At 42.2% G+C, this 17,632-nt stretch overlaps 1 protein-coding gene across 1 annotated transcript; it reads left to right on the forward strand.

Moving 5' to 3' along the window:
* The first annotated feature begins 4,496 nt into the window (after positions 1 to 4,496).
* LOC107039066 (homeotic protein antennapedia) lies at positions 4,497 to 16,120 on the forward strand. Its single transcript, XM_015258507.1, has 2 exons — positions 4,497 to 5,292; positions 15,047 to 16,120. Exons 1-2 carry the CDS (start codon positions 4,497 to 4,499, stop codon positions 15,298 to 15,300), a joined length of 1,050 nt encoding a protein of 349 aa, XP_015113993.1. The 3' UTR covers positions 15,301 to 16,120.
* Positions 16,121 to 17,632: the final 1,512 nt, after the last annotated feature.

Below are 17,632 nucleotides of genomic sequence, written 5' to 3' on the forward strand. Positions count from 1 at the left end.
GGCACGAGTCCTCTGTCCCATAAATGTCACATTCAAATGGCCTTTTACGGCCCGATGGACCAGATGGTTATGGAGGAGGTTATCTTATCGGGATAAACGTTTTATCGCTGTTTGGGGATTAGTTATCTTCACGGTAGAGGACTATAAATTATTTTTCCGTCCGGCATTAGCCGTGGCCCAAACTCGTAAGAGTCAAATTGGCCCGATAAACCGCCATTTTAGATCGCGATTTTCTGGCCCAGTGAAATAAAATATTCCATGTCAGACGCCGATAAAAGTATTATCCAACTCATGTGATTATTAAATTCACATTTGTCAGCTGATACTTTTATCGCTTGATGACATGATGTACTATTTCGTCACAAGGTCGAAAAAAACTTGAGTGACGAACATAATTTTTCTTGACAGCGTCAATGTAAAAATGAGAAAAATTCACACTTTCAGAAATAATTTGAGAATTTTTTAAATTGACACGCGTCAAGAATTCACATTTATCCTGAGGGTTCTGATGCTCGATAGGGTCGTAAGGGTCACAAGGGTCAAAAAAATTGAAAAAATTGTGATACATCGATGTTTGAAAAGATCACAAAGATCATAAGAATAAAAAAAGACAAAATTTAACTCTCAGAATTTTTTAATTTACGCACGTGAAGAGTTCGAATTCACCCGGAGGATTTTGATACTTGAAAGGGTCATAAGGGCCACAGTGTTAAAAAAATGAAAAAACTTTGCAAATATAAAAAATCATGATACATCGATTCTGGAAAGGGTCACAAGGGCCGTAAGGGTAAAGAAATAAAACAAAATTAATAACTTGAATGACCATAAGGGTCACAAGGGTAAAAAAATGAAAAAAATTGTGATATATCGATGCTTGAAAGGATCACAAAGATCATAACAATAAAAAACGAAAAAATTTCACTTTTACAATTTTTTAAATTTACGCACGTGAACAATTCGAATTCACCCAGAAGATTTTGATGCTTGAAAGGGTCACGAGGGCCATAAGGGTAAAGAAATAAGAAAAAAGTAGAAAACTTGAAAGGCAATAAGGGTCACAAGGGCTAAAAAAAAAAAATCAGCACCCTTAAAAAATGTGATAAGGGTCGTAAGGGCCGGAAAAAAACGATTCAAAAATTTTCCAAATTAATCAATCATGACGCACGATTCGATATTTACTCAATCACATCATCTCTTGATACTCTCAGTATCAAAGGAATCCCGTCCCAACAGCAGGTTGAATTCCCGATTAGACAAAGCCGCCCGCCGTGAAGCCATTTTGATGAATAGAGGCCATCATAGCAGCAGTGACGTCATCTCTCCAGACACAACTATGGCGTCACGTGACGCTCCACCCTCTTTTCAATCACCTTGGCCCCGAACCCACCCAGCTGTCAGCCACGCTCCACCCCGTTTTTTTCCCCCCATACGGTACATCTCCCCTGCCTTTCAGTATCGTCATATCGGTGAGGCCATCTATCGGCCGGTCATCGCACTTCTTAATTTACCAAATGGTCAGAATGTGGTTTATGACTTTTCCGAATGATGCCGCCACTCAACAACGGCCGATCTTCAGTGGTGGCCGCTTGAAAAAAAATACTGAACGGGGGGAGAGATCGTAAATTACGGGGCAGCCGCTATTAAAAAAGTACATCGTATGGAGTCATCGCGGGATTATGGGTGATTTATGAAATGGGAAATTTACGGGTATTGAATTAGATGAGAGGAATATTATGGGGAAGTGGTTTATCAACAATCGAAATGGTTTAGATTGTTTTCATGATTTTTATTTATGATTGGGGGCATCGAGAGAAAAAATTTTCTCTGCCGAAAAATTATATACCATAGAAAGAACACATGACGGGGAATGAATTTTTTTTCCCATAAAAAAATTGTCCCTTCGAAATTATTTAATTTTGTCAAATTATTGGGATTTTTCCAATGAAATGATGAAATGTGTCATAAGGGAGAATATTTTAAAAACTGTATTTTTCACTAATAATTCCAGAATTTTTTTGAGTGTTGACATATTATAAATAATTGACATTTTGATCCTGAATATTTAGTTTTGTCAAATCATTGGGATTTTTGAACTGAAAAGTGGCATAAGGGTTATAAGGGCTCTAAGGGTTAAACACGAAAGAATATTTTTAAAACCTTCATTTTTCACAAATAAGTCCCGTTTTTTGTGTTGACATAACATAAATAATCGGCACTTTGATGCGAAGAGTCCGAACAGTCCCAAGGGCCGGACGAGTGACTAATATAAAAGAAATTCCACATTTCCAGATAATTTCATAATTTTTTTGTTTTGCATACATTTACACTACTAGAACAAATGAATTTTTCCCCATCACAACAAATTTCAATATTTTCTTCTTCAGAAATAATCTTATGAAATTTGCAACCTTCACTCTTCTTCCAAATCTCGCCAACTCTCATCATCATCCTATAACAGTTCCGAAAAATAATAGACTATTGAAATCCCCAAAATTACACGCGAATAAAAAAAGCTAGAGGGGCTGCAGAAGAAAGTGTAGACTCAAAAGTACTAGAAATGAGAGAATCCCCAGTGCGAATTTATACTGTCCGGGGTTATACGTAGCGCATGGAATAGCTATCGGCGGCCATTCATCAATCCGAGGAATCAATACGCTGGAATTAATGAAAGCGCCGCGCGAACAGCGAGCTAGCGGCCGGAATGTTAATCGCGATCGTCCCGCGTCCGTAAACCCCCACACGTTCGCGTGTGCACCGCCAACTCCCAAGGGCCGTCCGCCGCCCCCTCCCCCACTCACCCTGAGGGAGAGAATTGGTATATACGCCCCCTCCGCGCACCCCCTAGTACCGCCAACTCACCCGCAACAACGACACGCGTATATTCCATTTGATTCTCGTATTCCTTTTGTTGATAGAAAACGGACGCAGGTGATGTTCCCCGGGAAATCCATATTTAAATAGCTGGAGATGGCTGATCATCCGGCGATAAGTCACTTTTATACGTTTTTTCATTTACCGATCGTCCCAATGGCCGCGTTCGCCTGTTTATCACAATTGATTTACAATTATATTAATCAGAAATTTATTCTCATGCCGTCTGCAATTTTTTTACTAATTTATTGTGATAATTAAAATAATTTTTTGGGTTTCATTTTTTTTTAAATTTAGATGCATCAGCGTTTCGATGATCCTAAGGGTCGCAAGGGTCAGAAGAAAGGATGCAAAAACCTTCACTTTTCCAAACAATTCCACAATTTATCAAATTAAAAATTTTTACCGTCCCATTTTTCGATGAAACGCAAAAAAAAATGTTTCATGAATTATTTTAAAACCGCGCCGACTCGGAGAAGATGATCCACAGTTTTTCTGACTCCTCCAAACTCATCGTCTTGATGAACAGTCGGTAGAGCAGGTCAACACGGCATCAGCAGCCCCTCTGCGACCGACAGGGGCCCTCCAGCCTTGACAGGGTTCCGGGACCTGCCGATACGCGGAGTTAATTTTCAAAGGTTACCGACCACAAAACGCGGGGTCTTTTTTCATTCAAAATTTCCCCGCCCAATCTCCCCATACACCCACAAATTATGCATCAGATTAGCCGTTCTCAAGCTGTTGACACCGATCCATAATTCACAGGGGAACAATCTGATACAAGAACCCATGTCATAACACGTTGTCAATTGCCGGTGCGAGAGCAACAGAGATACAGTCTCACCGAGACTCGTTACTTTTTCTTCAAAGTAGTCGCCATGCTGTTGCTAATGGCCCGAAACGTCCGCCTTTTTTCGACTTGTCCAAATTTAACGATTGGCCCTCTCTCATAAGGGGGATCTGGTGCTAATGCAAGACTAACGTCTGGGCGATGGCCGTCACCGTGACGAGCACGTGTGTAACTCGCTGTCTGTCACTCAAACTCAAGCCACAGTCCCATTCGTTTCACTGAACGTCCAGAAGCTCATTCCAATGGAATAATAAGTCAGAGTTTAGTGAATTGAGTCGAAATAATCATGACGATATTCCTAAATAAGTTGTTGCTTTGTTCCAGGTGCGGCGTAGCGTCGTCATCAGACTGGACGGAAGATCAGAAAGCATCGTCTACAGCAGCAGTCCAAGACTCTGAACAGACGAGGAACTCTGACAAGTGAAAAACCTCCCCCCCCCTATAACCTAAAAAGTTGAAAAATATCGTGCCCTCCCTTCGCTTGATAACTTAAGGTTCTGCAGTGCTCTAGTTGTCCATTGTGATGACAGTGTGATAGTGAGGATTAGTGATAAATAATACAGAAAGAGGAATAAGTGGTATCAGTGTATCCAACGCGAGTACAAATATAAAAAGCTAGAGGATCAATGAGAAAGCAAAAATTCCAGTGTAAATTATTTGGTGATTTTAGTGTACGTGTTTGTGTACAGTGTTAAACAAGAGAAAGAGTGACGAGAAAAAAAAATTGTGTTAAACGCAAAGGAAACGTGTGAATACTGGTGGATAGTACAGTAGCATGAGTTCGTATTTTGCGAATTCGTATATTCCGGACCTGCGCAATGGCGGGGTGGATCATCCCCATCAGCATCAGCAGCATTATGGGGCTGCAGTCCAGGTGCCCCAGCAGGGCCAGAGTGTTCAACAGCAGCCACAACAGGCAGCTGATCCCTGTGATCCAAGTATGCTCAGACAAGGTGTACCAGCCCACCATTATGGTGCGACTGGTACCCAACAGGGTATACCATACCCAAGGTTTCCACCCTACGACAGAATGGACATACGAAATGCGGCGTATTATCAGCAACAGCAGGACCACGGGAGTCTCGACGGAATGGGTGGATACAGATCAACATCACCTGGATCGGGTATGGCCCATATGGGTCACACACCAACGCCAAATGGCCATCCATCAACGCCAATTGTCTATGCGAGTTGCAAGCTCCAGGCGGCGGCGGTGGATCACCAGGGTAGTGTCCTCGATGGAGCGGAAACACCGCCCCTCGTTGACACTCAGATGCATCATCAAATGCATGCACAGCATCCACACATGCAGGCCCAACAGCCTCAGGCACATCAGCAACAACCACAGCATCAGCATATGCAGGCACAACAGCAGCACATGATGTATCAGCAACAACAACAACCAAACAATCAACCGCAAGGCGGTATGTTGCCACAGCAACAGGCGCCAGCGCAACAGCATCAGGGTGTTGTTGCATCGCCGATTGGACAGCAGCAACAGGGCCCTCCACAGAGCTCTGGCAACTCCAATCTACCGAGTCCACTTTATCCCTGGATGAGGAGTCAATTTGGTGAGTCACGATCAAGATCGCTTCATTATCTTTAACTATTGTCCAAAAGGTGGTGTCCAACCCGGTCAAAAGATAGTTGGGCAACCCCTCGGGGTCAACAGGTTTCCCATGTTATTTATTACTCTATGCTTTCACCACATTTTCACCATTCTTACATGCCTCAGTCATGTATACTAAACTGGATCCATAAAAACGTCTCCCCCTCGTTTTATAGCCCCGGTAATCTGTTGAGCATCAGTACCATGGACTTCTTCTCCCGCAGATATCAACACGTACCGCGTGCCTGCCCTCGGTTTTTAGTGTCACCGGAGGACACTTCTTTTTATCAAACTATACGCGAACTCGTTCATTCGCCGTACGTGATCGCGTTGTCCAATCAACTTTTTTCATCTCGCGATCACCGGGCGGTCAGGAACAACTTCACGCGTGCTTTGATTCCTCGCATTTCTTTCGACTGTAAAGACCTCATTCTTTGTGTGTGTTCAGTTCAGATGAGTTACTCTTTTCGAGGAGATAATTTTTTGAAATTTCCAGGTGAAACGGAATCCTTGTTAACCTGTTCCCCTGCGGTGCTCTAAAATTGCAAGAGGTCAATGTCGTTGGGAGAATAGAGTCGAAAATTTTTGGGGTCTGAAAGTTTCCCTTCTATTCCCGTGGATGCAACGTAACCGGGTGACGATTTATGAGGGCCATAACGAAGTGATAATAGTCGAGGTCGTAACTTACGTAGCTTTGGATGTATCGGCTGCCTTGGATGGGGCAGGTAAAGGCGTACAGGTTGGCGACCCCCCAACGTGATTCTGCTCTTATTCCGTTAACCCCCCTTCGGGGCTACCTGTGTTCCGCTGAAGCCTCGGAAACATTGGCTTCGGTGCAATATTACCTAACCCCTGGGTATGACCCTCTCGATCTATGAATGACCGTTGCACTCTAGCTCTCTTTCAAGTTCAAGACGACATCCGCCATCAGTTGTGCATCGGCGTCCGGTCGTGACAGTTGACTTTCAAATTTTTCTCCATAAGTTGCATCAGACTCCTCAGACATATCAAAAAGTTTTCCCGAAATCGTGTAGACAGAATCCTCTTTCGCATAAATTATCGAAGTGAAAAGGTTTCAACACATCATGTTCGACGGACGTCAGCTTTCGCAGGTGAGCATTACTTTTACATAGTTTGATCCTTTCGGAATGGGAAGGCTACCTGTGTTTCGCTGAATCCCAATAAACATCGAAGAACTACCTGACGTTGAAGAGCTTTCTTTCAACTTTAAGAGGAAATCTATCAGTCGTGCCTCGGTGTCCGGTCATGACAGTTAAATTTGAAATTCTTTTTGATGAGTTGTATCAAGACACCTCAGATATATCAAATAGTTTTCGCAAAATCGTCTAGACAGTATCTTCTTTCGCATAAATTATCGAAGTGAAAAGGGTTCAACACATCATGTTCGACGGACGTCAGCTTTCGCAGGTGAGCATTACTTTTACATCGTTTGATCCTTTCGGAATGGAAAGGCTACCTGTGTTTCGCTGAATCCCAATAAACATCGAAGAACTACCTGACGTTAAAGAGCTTTCTTTCAACTTTAAGAGGAAATCTATCAGTCGTGCCTCGGTGTCCGGTCATGACAGTTAAATTTGAAATTCTTTTTGATGAGTTGTATCAAGACACCTCAGATATATCAAATAGTTTTCGCAAAATCGTCTAGACAGTATCTTCTTTCGCATAAATTATCGAAGTGAAAAGGTTTCAACACATCATGTTCAACGGACGTCAGCTTTCGCAGGTGAGCATTACTTTTACATCGTTTGATCCTTTCGGAATGGGAAGGCTACCTGTGTTTCGCTGAATCCCAATAAACATTTAAGAATTACCTGACGTTGAAGAGCTTTCTTTCAACTTTAAGAGGAAATTTATCAGTCATGACTCGGTGTCCGGTCATGACAGTTAAATTTGAAATTCTTTTTGATGAGTTGTATCAAGACACCTCAGATATATTAAATAGTTTTCCCGAAATCGTGTAGACAGAATCCTCTTTCGCATAAATTATCGAAGTGAAAAGGATTCAACACATCGCGTTGAAAATTGTTGGATGGCTGTCAGCTTCCTCAGGTAAGCGTTACCATTCCACCGTTCGATAAACCGTCGGTATATCCTGATCCTTTCGAATGAAACCCATGGCGTACCATCTCTCGGATGGACTTGGAAGTTGGCCACCGTGTGTGGAAGGCACGTGGCCGATAAATATTCGGCTGTTACCGCCGGGTTATAATGAAAGCCCAGGTACATCGGTGTTGGTTGAACGCAAGGAGAGAGTGCTTCTCGAACGGGAGTTCTCATGCATGCTTTATGCAGACAATATACACTGTTGCGTGTGAACGAGCTCTCGGGACCTGATCACAGATGTCGGTAAATGCCTCTCTAGTGGCTGCTTTCCCTTCAACCTCACCAGAAACTCCGATGGCTGGGTTATTACACGGATTATCTCTCTCTTATGCCATCACGCGGCCCGGATACCGCCTACTTCAGAGATGAATTTTTATCGGTTTATTTATTCTGGACCTGCGGATTGTTCGATGCTGGGCGAGCGGCAGTGCCTGCTGCATTGCAAAATACCTGCGGCTATCTATGAATAATACATTTGTCTATCGGTGCATGCACCAACACATTTTCGTTTATTTTAATTCGTGGAGTCAATCATTAAATCTGAAAACCAGAGTTCATAAAAGAGATGTCAGACAAGATATGAATGGTTTTTAGGCTCACATGAAAGAGCGAGTCTCGAAATGGCGTGCAAATGTCTCTAAAGATGATGTTTGTTTTTAATTGTCTTCTCTGGTTATAATATCATCTTTAGAGACCTTTGCACGCCATTTAGAGACTCGCTCTTTCATTTGAACCCGAGAAGATTCACATCTTGTCTGACATCTCTGACAAGAGATGACTTGTCGATTGACTTTATGCTAGAAAAATAAGGGTCGCAAGGGTCTGCTCTTGAGGATATTCCATAATAGGATTCATTCAATTATCCGTAGAATCCCATTTTTTCCTCCAGTAAAACGAGTCAAAGAAGCCGCCGGACAGTTGAGGTCATCTTTTAAAATATTAATTCTAAAAAATCGTCAACACGAAATCACTCAATATTAATCGACTCAGAGTATACAGTTGTGACAGAAGCTCCGATTTGACGAATAACATCCCCACTTTTTCATCTCCATTTTATTTTATTGCGGAGAGTGCGGAACCTTATGTTTTATGAACTCACATCCGTTAACCTGTCCGGTCCGTAAATTGAAACGGTCGAACACGACGTCACGCGCTATATGTCAAACAGCACGGTGTCGTTGAATCGATAGCATTTCATCTTTTCAGGGTACCGATACAGATTAGAAAATACTCCCCTTTTTCCAGTGCGGGAATTTATCTTTCCGGCTCGGTCACAGCTGCTTTCTCCGCTAAATTTCTAGAGCCGGAAATGGAGACAATTTTCTTGAATTATTTGTGACCCTTAGAAGCACAAAAATTGTCTTAACTTGCAGCCGCAAAAACAAAAACGTCAATTATATCTGGACGCAAAAAACGAGACAATTTTCACGTCGGAATGATGAGTTTACGATGTAAAAGTGCAATTACTCACTTTAATCGCACTTTCATTCGCTAATCGAGGCCTGCGGTGGCAATAACTCAGTCAAGTGTGGACAAAAAATAATTCTCGGTATCATAGGCTGATCGTAAAGTGTTACAAAATGGTCTCGCCTATCGGCTGTTCCGTTCTGCTCGTTTTGTTATGTTCTGTTTCTTATGTCCGATAGCATCGTTTATGGTAATGCAATTTCCCCATGTCTCACGTTGTACTCTTGACGAGAAATAAAATAAAATGAAATAAAAGCGATTGAGAACTGACAGGTACTGCCACTCCGGAAAAAAAAGGCGGGAAAGATTCGAGAGGAGCGGGGATTGGGACCAACGAAGCTTTTAATATGCACAAAGATAATTGCAATTCTCATTCGCCGAGAGATTTATGATCTCAGGTCGGTGGCTGTAAATAAGTGTGTTATGCAGCACAGTTACACTGGAATGAGGCTTCTTGAGAATCGTGGTGAGGGCATGCACTTCCATTTGGCACGTCAAGAGAACCTCCGGTTGTCATACACTGTTAAGACGCTTTAGTCTGCACTTTAGATTCATTTGGGAATAGTTCTAAAAGGCTGATGAGTGGATTCAGAGGTACTTGTGGGAAGAATCGCTGGGGGACGTTCAATACTTGAAGACGTTCTTTACTTCCTTCGCATTTTTAGCGAACATTCTGATTTTCATGTTAATTTATCGAAACAACAACAATTCAGTAGCGAAACGGAAAAACGGTTCAAGTCAACTCATCTCCCAGTCAAGTTTTTGAGGAATATTTCGCAATCTAAGGGAGATAGCGAAATTTTTGTAAATACATTTATTGTAGCTCTCAATCGGCTCTACAAAAAAGGTTATGACACAAATTGGGCCATCTCCCTTAGATTCCGAGATATTCAGTGAAAACTGGTCAATGGTTAAAATTGACTTGTACCACTTTACCACTTCGCTACTGAATTGTAATGAGTTTTGGATTGGAGGACTGCAATGTGTGTTCGAAATGTCGATGTTCATGTGTTTCGAGAACTTTTCAAAAGTGATGTCTTGAACAATTTCGCTTTCGCTGCATTGATTGTGAAGGTTTTTATTAAGATGTTTACGAGAATGTTTATAAAGATATTCATAAAGACATTCAGAAGGATTTAAAAAATTCTCTTCAACTTTCCCATAAATAATTTGATAATAATTTCAAAAACCATTCACGATTTACTCTTCCTTTTTTCGCTTCACGTTGAATCGAAAGATTTTAGTAATGGCGGTGCCAGTGATATTCATAAAGACCCCATAGAAAAACCCGGTGAGAGGATGTTGGCGGGGCAGGGTGGAGCGATGGACCGAGCGGGGAAGTCTGCGGTTGGAAGGAGGCGGAGGTACACGTCTGACGATGATGGATGATCCACGGAATCCCACTATGGGTTTGCCTTTGAGAACCGCCATGGCACCAAAGACGGCCTCTGAATACAACGGAATTTTGGTCTGCTTTTGATTTCGGAGATTTCTTTTTTATCCCGTCTCCCCCTCTCATTCCGGGAACAGCGTTTGAGGGTGAAAGGTCTTGGTCCTCTTCAGATTAGAAATCCAGCATTATTATTTTTTCTCTCGAAAGGCAACCTTCGCCACGGAGCCAGAATTAATTGGACGCCATTACTCAAACAATGGACGAGAGTTAATTCCGAGATCTTCAGAGGCACATGTTCTCCAAAATTGGAGAAGAAATTCGGCTCTCGAAAGTTTCCAAGGGGTGACACTAAAAATATGCCCCCTCGAGGGGGCTTCCCGTGCATGTGCGAGGAAATGGAAGAAAACTTTTGGCTCGTGGAGTCTCCCAGTGTCGCGGGAACGAGAGTGAGATAGGACTCGAAAAAAATGATTCATAGCTCGGTGTCTTTGAACCGGATGCTAAAATATTTCCCATCAATCTTACTTGCTCACTCTCCTCCGAAATCCTTTACTTCTCATTTTTGTTTATCCTTTTGAGGGTAATCCTCGTCACGCTGTCTTCCTCTCTTACTATCAAACTGTTTTGAGCTCACGCTTGGTGAATTTCTCATCGATTTGAAACGCTTTGTTTTTTAACGGAAATCGCCTGAAGGAAAAGTAAAAAACAGAAATTCTTAAACTTACTTATTGTACATGAGTACCGTAATAGTGTTAACTTAGACAGATAGCCCACTGCGTTCACCAAAATCATCCACAATTTTCACTAATGAAAGATCAGTCTTACATAAGAAAGGTCTAAACTGATGGTAAATATCCTTTTGCACGTAGACTAGAGGTGATTTTCGCTCGCGATGTATCATACAAGGGCCATTACCAAAATACGTGATTAAGGTCCTCAACAGCTTGACCACACTTGCATTCTGAAATATTCATTCGGCCCAGATTCCGCCAAGCTGCGGTGATTTGCTCTTGCCCTATTCATCCAGACCACTGTCTCACGAAAATGATTTTTCCTATCAAAGTACTCAAAGTATTCTTTACCCTCTATTAACCCCACTTCGGTACACCAGTCCTTGCTGACCTGTAGACTTTCCTGTCCCAAAAAAAGTGTAATTAATAGGGTCGCAGTATCTAATCGAGAGGAGTTTTGAAGGTTAATCCCGGGAAGAGATGGTCAAGGAAAGCTTAAGCTTAATTGGGCAGTAGATGGCTGAGGCCGCACCTTATTAGCCCCGGTTACACCACATCCGGCTAGTTGTTAATCTGAAAAGTCCTGCGTATGTCCTGCGGCGAGTGTGCACATGTGTCTGTGAGCATTCGAGTGAAAAAGTATAAACCAGCACCACACGTACGTAACATGCCATATTGGTGTCTTCCAATGGCCGAACCCATGAGCACCGGCAGCGTAAGAGGCACTAGGCCTATAATAAGCGTTTGGTATGAGCCTTCTCTGTGTGTATATGCCCCGTTTCGTTCCTTCCATGCTGCGCCAGTGAAGGCAGACCCATAAATCTCTTGGCATACTCCGGGGGACATTTGATCCTTGCGTAACCCAACGCCGTTAATTTATTGCCCCGCGTTTAAAGTCAACTTGGTCCGCGAGAAGGCGAGAACGCTAAATCCATGCTTCGAAGTATCCCAAGGCTTGTGGGTATGGGTTCATTGGGTCCAGTCGTTGTCGACCACTTGGTACTCATTTTGATAGGATTGTCTAGTAGAGGCAGTCATCTGGAATAAGTTGGATTTCGGCAGATGCTTGAACTTGTGTTGAAGTCTTCTGGTGACTAACGACTCGGGTGGTCTAAGATCGTGAGTTGTGAAGACTTCTTGGCAATAAGAATGAGAAAACAGTGTACCTCAGCGGAAGTACAAGCACTGGGAGAAGTAGGAATGCATTTTAGAAACTTAACAACATCAACAATGATGCCTTGTGAAGCAAATGAACAAGAAAAAATGTCAGAAGTATCTGAATTCTATCGGAAGTCTTCTGAGTAGGTCAGCAATACCTACGGAGACGTATAATGTTTCATTAACTAAATGTGACTCCAGTTAACATGAAATTTCATTATATTGACTAGAAGAAATGACGATGAGGGAATTGCCGTTGTGAAAAAATTCTATTTCGGCAGATGCATTTGAAAAGTGCAAGAGGCATTCCTCCGCTAAACTTTTGTTGACCTCTTCTGGTATCTACCGCCTCGGGTGGTCTGAGCTCATTGTGAATGCTCGGAATAAAACGAGAAATTTACGCCGCAGCGACAATGGACATTGCTCTACAGCGAATTCAGAGGACTGATGGCTGCGCGACCTATGCCTCGTTTGACGCCTCCAGTGAGGGTTCCATTGACATCCGGGACGGCTTGACGAAGTCTTTGTTGTCTGTTTGACGTGCAAGTTTGATGCTACAATGTCTCATGTGAATTTAATTGATTCCCCATGTGTAGAGGATTTTAGACTCTTCCCGCCAGAACGCGCGTCATGACGCTCACATCATAACCTCTCCAGCTTCGATATTATTTCGGCAATATCTCCGAACCTAAGGGAGATGGAACGATTTTCATAATTACCTTTTTTGTAGCTCTGACTGCGCTCTATTAAAAAGGTTCTAACAAAAATTTTGCTAGCTGCCTCAGATTCCGCGATATCCCGAGAAATCGTCCTTCTCTTTGTCAATTCGCCATGATTTATTATCCTCGAAGGGAAGTCCCCTCTCAAGGACATCTGATATCAAAATATTGAATGTACACGTATCCATACATAAATGTCTCTCCACGCGGGCCTACAATCGCCGCTCCACAACCCACATATTAATAGGACAGTGGAGAGTGCTGTGAAGCTTGGCTGGCTCTTTAATTAACCCCGCGTGCCACCAGAGCCAAGAGAATAAAACAAAGCAACAACCAAGTCTACAGCCTCTGGTTATTCCCAACCCCCCGCCTCCCCCTTCACTCGAAAATTTTTTAGCCTCCACTCTTTCTCATTCCTCATGAATTTGATTAATTTTTTAGAATGGCAGGGCTTTGGAATAAGCATGTGTGAGGTTTTTTTCCCCCGACTTTGGGAAAATTTTGTTCGGCCAACGGGGACTTATGATAGAGCCTCGGAGATTGGTATGCTGTTAATTTGAGAGTGTAGTTCTACTCAGAGGGAACAGGGGGAAAGGTATGTTCCCATCGTTCAGGCCTTTCTTTCTCAGTCTCACAAGCCTTATCCCATATACCTATATATGAACGAAAGATATCTTTTCCCCTTTTCTTTTTTCACTGGTGCACAGTTATCTTTCGCTATCTTACTCCCTGATATTCCATATCCCCGGTGAATTCTTGGCTCTCGCTTCCTCCTGTGAAGTGTCTCCCACCACTGGCCGTTGGAACACCCGCCATCCGTCTTCATCGGCCGACAGCGCGACGGGCGGCGTTTGCCTCGAATGCTTGCCGAGAAGTTTTCTTAGTCTTCATCGTTTTTTTTTTCGCCGCTGATTCTTTTTTTTTCGATCCCATCCTTTCTCTCCCTCTGCACCCATTCCCGCCTTTCTCTTCTGCTCTGCAGTGGAAAGGATTCCACCTCATCCTACAACTTGCACTCGTGCCACACAACCTAACTTCTCAGGGATTATGGGGTGAAGAGGATGCTCTTGAGTGGGGATTTCTTTTTTGCAGGTTTTGAGGTTTTTTTTTGTTTTGGTAAATCGGGTAATTAATATTCGAGGTTTGTGGCTTGGAGGGAGGATAACTGGCCACATTCTAATTCGTGAAACCACTCGGGGATGAATGCAGAAGGTGAATTAATCGCGAATTTTTTCTTGGTATCGAAATTTTTGGGTTTGTGGATCCCTTTGATTTTTTATGATCCATGTTGACCCTTATATGTTATGATTTTAACCCATGCTGTCCCTCATCGAAACAAAACTAATATTTGACCCTTATACGTTATGATGTTGACCCTTATTGACCCGTATCAAAATATAAAACTGATATTTGACTATTATACGTCATGATTTTGACCCTTATTGGCCCTTATCAAAATATAAAACTGATATTTGACCCTTATACGTTGTGATTTTGACCCTTGTTCGCCCTGGTCAACACAAAACTGATCTTTGACCTTTATATGTTATGATTTGGACCCTTGCTCGCTCGGATAACTGGCCACATTCTAATTCGTGAAACCACTCGGGGATGAATGCAGAAGGTGAATTAATCGCGAATTTTTTCTTTGTATCGAAATTTTTGGGTTTGTGTATCCCTTTGATTTTTTATGATCCCTGTTGACCCTTATATGTTATGATTTTAACCCATGCTGTCCCTCATCGGAACAAAACTGATATTTGACCCTTATACGTTGTGATTTTGACTCTTGTTCGCCCTGGTCAACACAAAACTGATCTTTGACCTTTATATGTTATGATTTGGACCCTTGCTCGCTCTTATCAAAACATAAAATTGACCTCTGACCCTTACACGTCATAATTTGACCCATATTGGTCCTTATCAAAATATAAAAATGATCTTTGACCTTAATATGTTACGATTTGGACCCTTGTTGGCTCTTATCAAAACATAAAACTGACCTCTGACCCTTATAGATCATGATTTCGACCCTTACACCCTTACGGACCTTGCCCCTCCCCTAACAACCCACGTCAACAATACCCACAACTAACACAAAAAAATCATAATTATCTGTTACAGAGAGGAAAAGAGGACGACAAACCTACACGCGTTACCAGACCCTAGAGCTGGAGAAGGAATTTCACTTCAACAGATACTTGACAAGGCGGCGGCGTATAGAGATCGCCCATGCCCTCTGTCTCACCGAACGACAAATTAAAATATGGTTTCAAAATAGACGAATGAAGTGGAAGAAGGAGAACAAAACGAAGGGTGAACCGGGCTCGGGTGATGGTGATACCGATATTTCACCCCAAACATCGCCGCAGGGTTGAGAGCCTCAATGAAGAGTCGAGGTCTTCCAAAGAGCTTCTCATCTCTCAGGGTCCCACCGCGAACCTTGTCTCCAGCACTACCTCCAGTCTCCCCACCTGACCCCTCCCTCTTTACCCTCAGTCGATAATAATATCCCCACGGTCCCTGTTTTAACACCCCCCCCCCGCCCCTGTCCCCTCAAATGAATGATCTCCCACGCGATATGACCTCCAAATGACCCCTCAGCAATGACGCTTATCTTGTCGTGTTAATTCAAGTTGCTCGTACCAAAAAGATGACAAAGAAAGAAAAAAGAAGTACATAAAATGTGAGAAGAGTAAAACAATATGGAGTTGGCCGAGAGTTGGTGGACGAAAGAGAGAATGAAATTAATGAGGCGAATGAAGTCACGGGAATGCGCAATTTCATAAGGATTACAAAAAAAAAAAATACAAAATGGTTAAGTGAATTTTAGAAATGACGGATTAAATTGCAAATGCGATATTTGAAACTAAAACTGGATCACATGCTAATCAGAACCGCGTTAACCTCTATTACGTTTAATCGAAATGTAATTTACGAAAGCCTATATATAGAGATAATGGAAAAAAAATATACGTAACTTAAAAAAAATGGAGTGAGGAGAGAGTGAGAGACGATGAATGAGTGATTGTGTGAGTTTGGATAATTATTATGCTGCGATTCTGATGAATGAATTGTTGTGAGTGTATGAAAACTGTGGGTAATTATTATAGAGGATGCGTTTCTATTATTTATTCTCTTACTTCGTACATAAAAAAGAAAACAAATTGAATAAATAAATAATTATGTAGAAATGCGTATTAGGCGTTTTTTGCTCGTGTAGATAATGGTTATCTATTGCGTCTCTATTAGCGATAGATGAGCGTTATAGTAATTTAGAAATGATGAAATACAAAATCGTTTAGATAGATTTTATTTACAAAAAAAAACCGCGACGGCTCGGCGAGGGTAAAGCATTAAATATTCGTGCCAATGGTGTTCCAAATGTTCAGTGACAATGGTTTTGGTTGAATTCAACGTGAGTGAAATGATAACCCAGTGATTAATTTAAAGGTGATGGTGGCGCCATCGGGAGTTCATCGTCAGCTTCATCAGCAAGGTCAGTCCTGTTGCAAAACATCAGGTCCATTTTTGTTTTATTGTTAATGTGAACGAAATTCAATGCTCGTGCCCGCTGCAAAGAAATTATGTACATAATTGATTGGATTTTTAACGAACGAAGTTTACCCCTGCTCTGCAGACGCGAGTCCAAGTTACCAGTGACGTAATGTAGATTTTTGATAAGGAGAATGCGGGTGTGAAAGCGCGTGACAATTTTTATGGGATTACGGGAGAAAATTTATTATTTGATGAAATTATGATTGAGGAAAAAAATTATTGGAGGAAATAGAAATGGGCCTTATATTGATTTTTGGGCCCGTTGGGCCTCGTTTGGGCCCGTTGGGCCTCATTTGGGCCCTCTGGGTCTCATCTGGGCCTGTTAGGAGCCTTTGGACCTCATTTGGGCCCCATTCAGGGCTTTTGAGACTTAGCTGGGCCCACTGGCCTTAACTTTGATGTTTTAGGCCTCATCTAAGGCCCATCTGAGCCCTTTAGGTCTCACTTGTACCCTTTAGGCTGCGTTGGGGCCTCACATAGACCCTTAAGCGTCATGTGGGCTCCATTCGTGGCGTTTGGGCCTCACATGGGCCGCATTTTAACCCCATTCAGGCCTTTTGGGCCTCATCTGGGGTCTCTGGGCCTCACATGGGTCCTCTGCCACTCAAAAAACATTTCATTCCATAAATTTCACATTATTTATCATGTTTTCAGCATCTCAATTATTCAATTTTTGATTTCAATTATCTTGAAGTACTTTTTTCCAACTCATTTTTCCATCAATAAATTTCTCCCGCAGCCCTAACGAAAGCCCCATTACCTGCAAATATTTCGCTTTTAATTATATTTCTATCCCGGTGATTTATGAAATTGAAAAATGTAATAAGAAAAATTGATAGCAGTCGAGTGGGCATTCAGCCAAGTGTTTGGGAATCCATGAACAGCACCGACAGCCGTCCTTGAAAAATATATTGAAAAATAAATAATCTGCCATACGAAATTAATATCCAAATTGAAATATTTTGTGAATCAAAGTGAACAAGTAAATTGCATTTCCGAAATATTTGGTTGAATATTGGAAAAGTGTCAGGCGCTTTCTCAAGTTGCGTGTAAAAATAATCGACTTCCAAGGACCAAAGTGAAAGATAAACACAAAAAAATGTTCCCGGAAGCCGAAGTATGAGAGAATAACAAAAATCCGCCGCGGCGACT

Source organism: Diachasma alloeum, unplaced genomic scaffold (genome assembly GCF_001412515.2).
Source record: "Diachasma alloeum isolate Michigan unplaced genomic scaffold, Dall2.0 Dall_scaffold_00291, whole genome shotgun sequence".
Classification (NCBI taxonomy): domain Eukaryota; kingdom Metazoa; phylum Arthropoda; class Insecta; order Hymenoptera; family Braconidae; genus Diachasma; species Diachasma alloeum.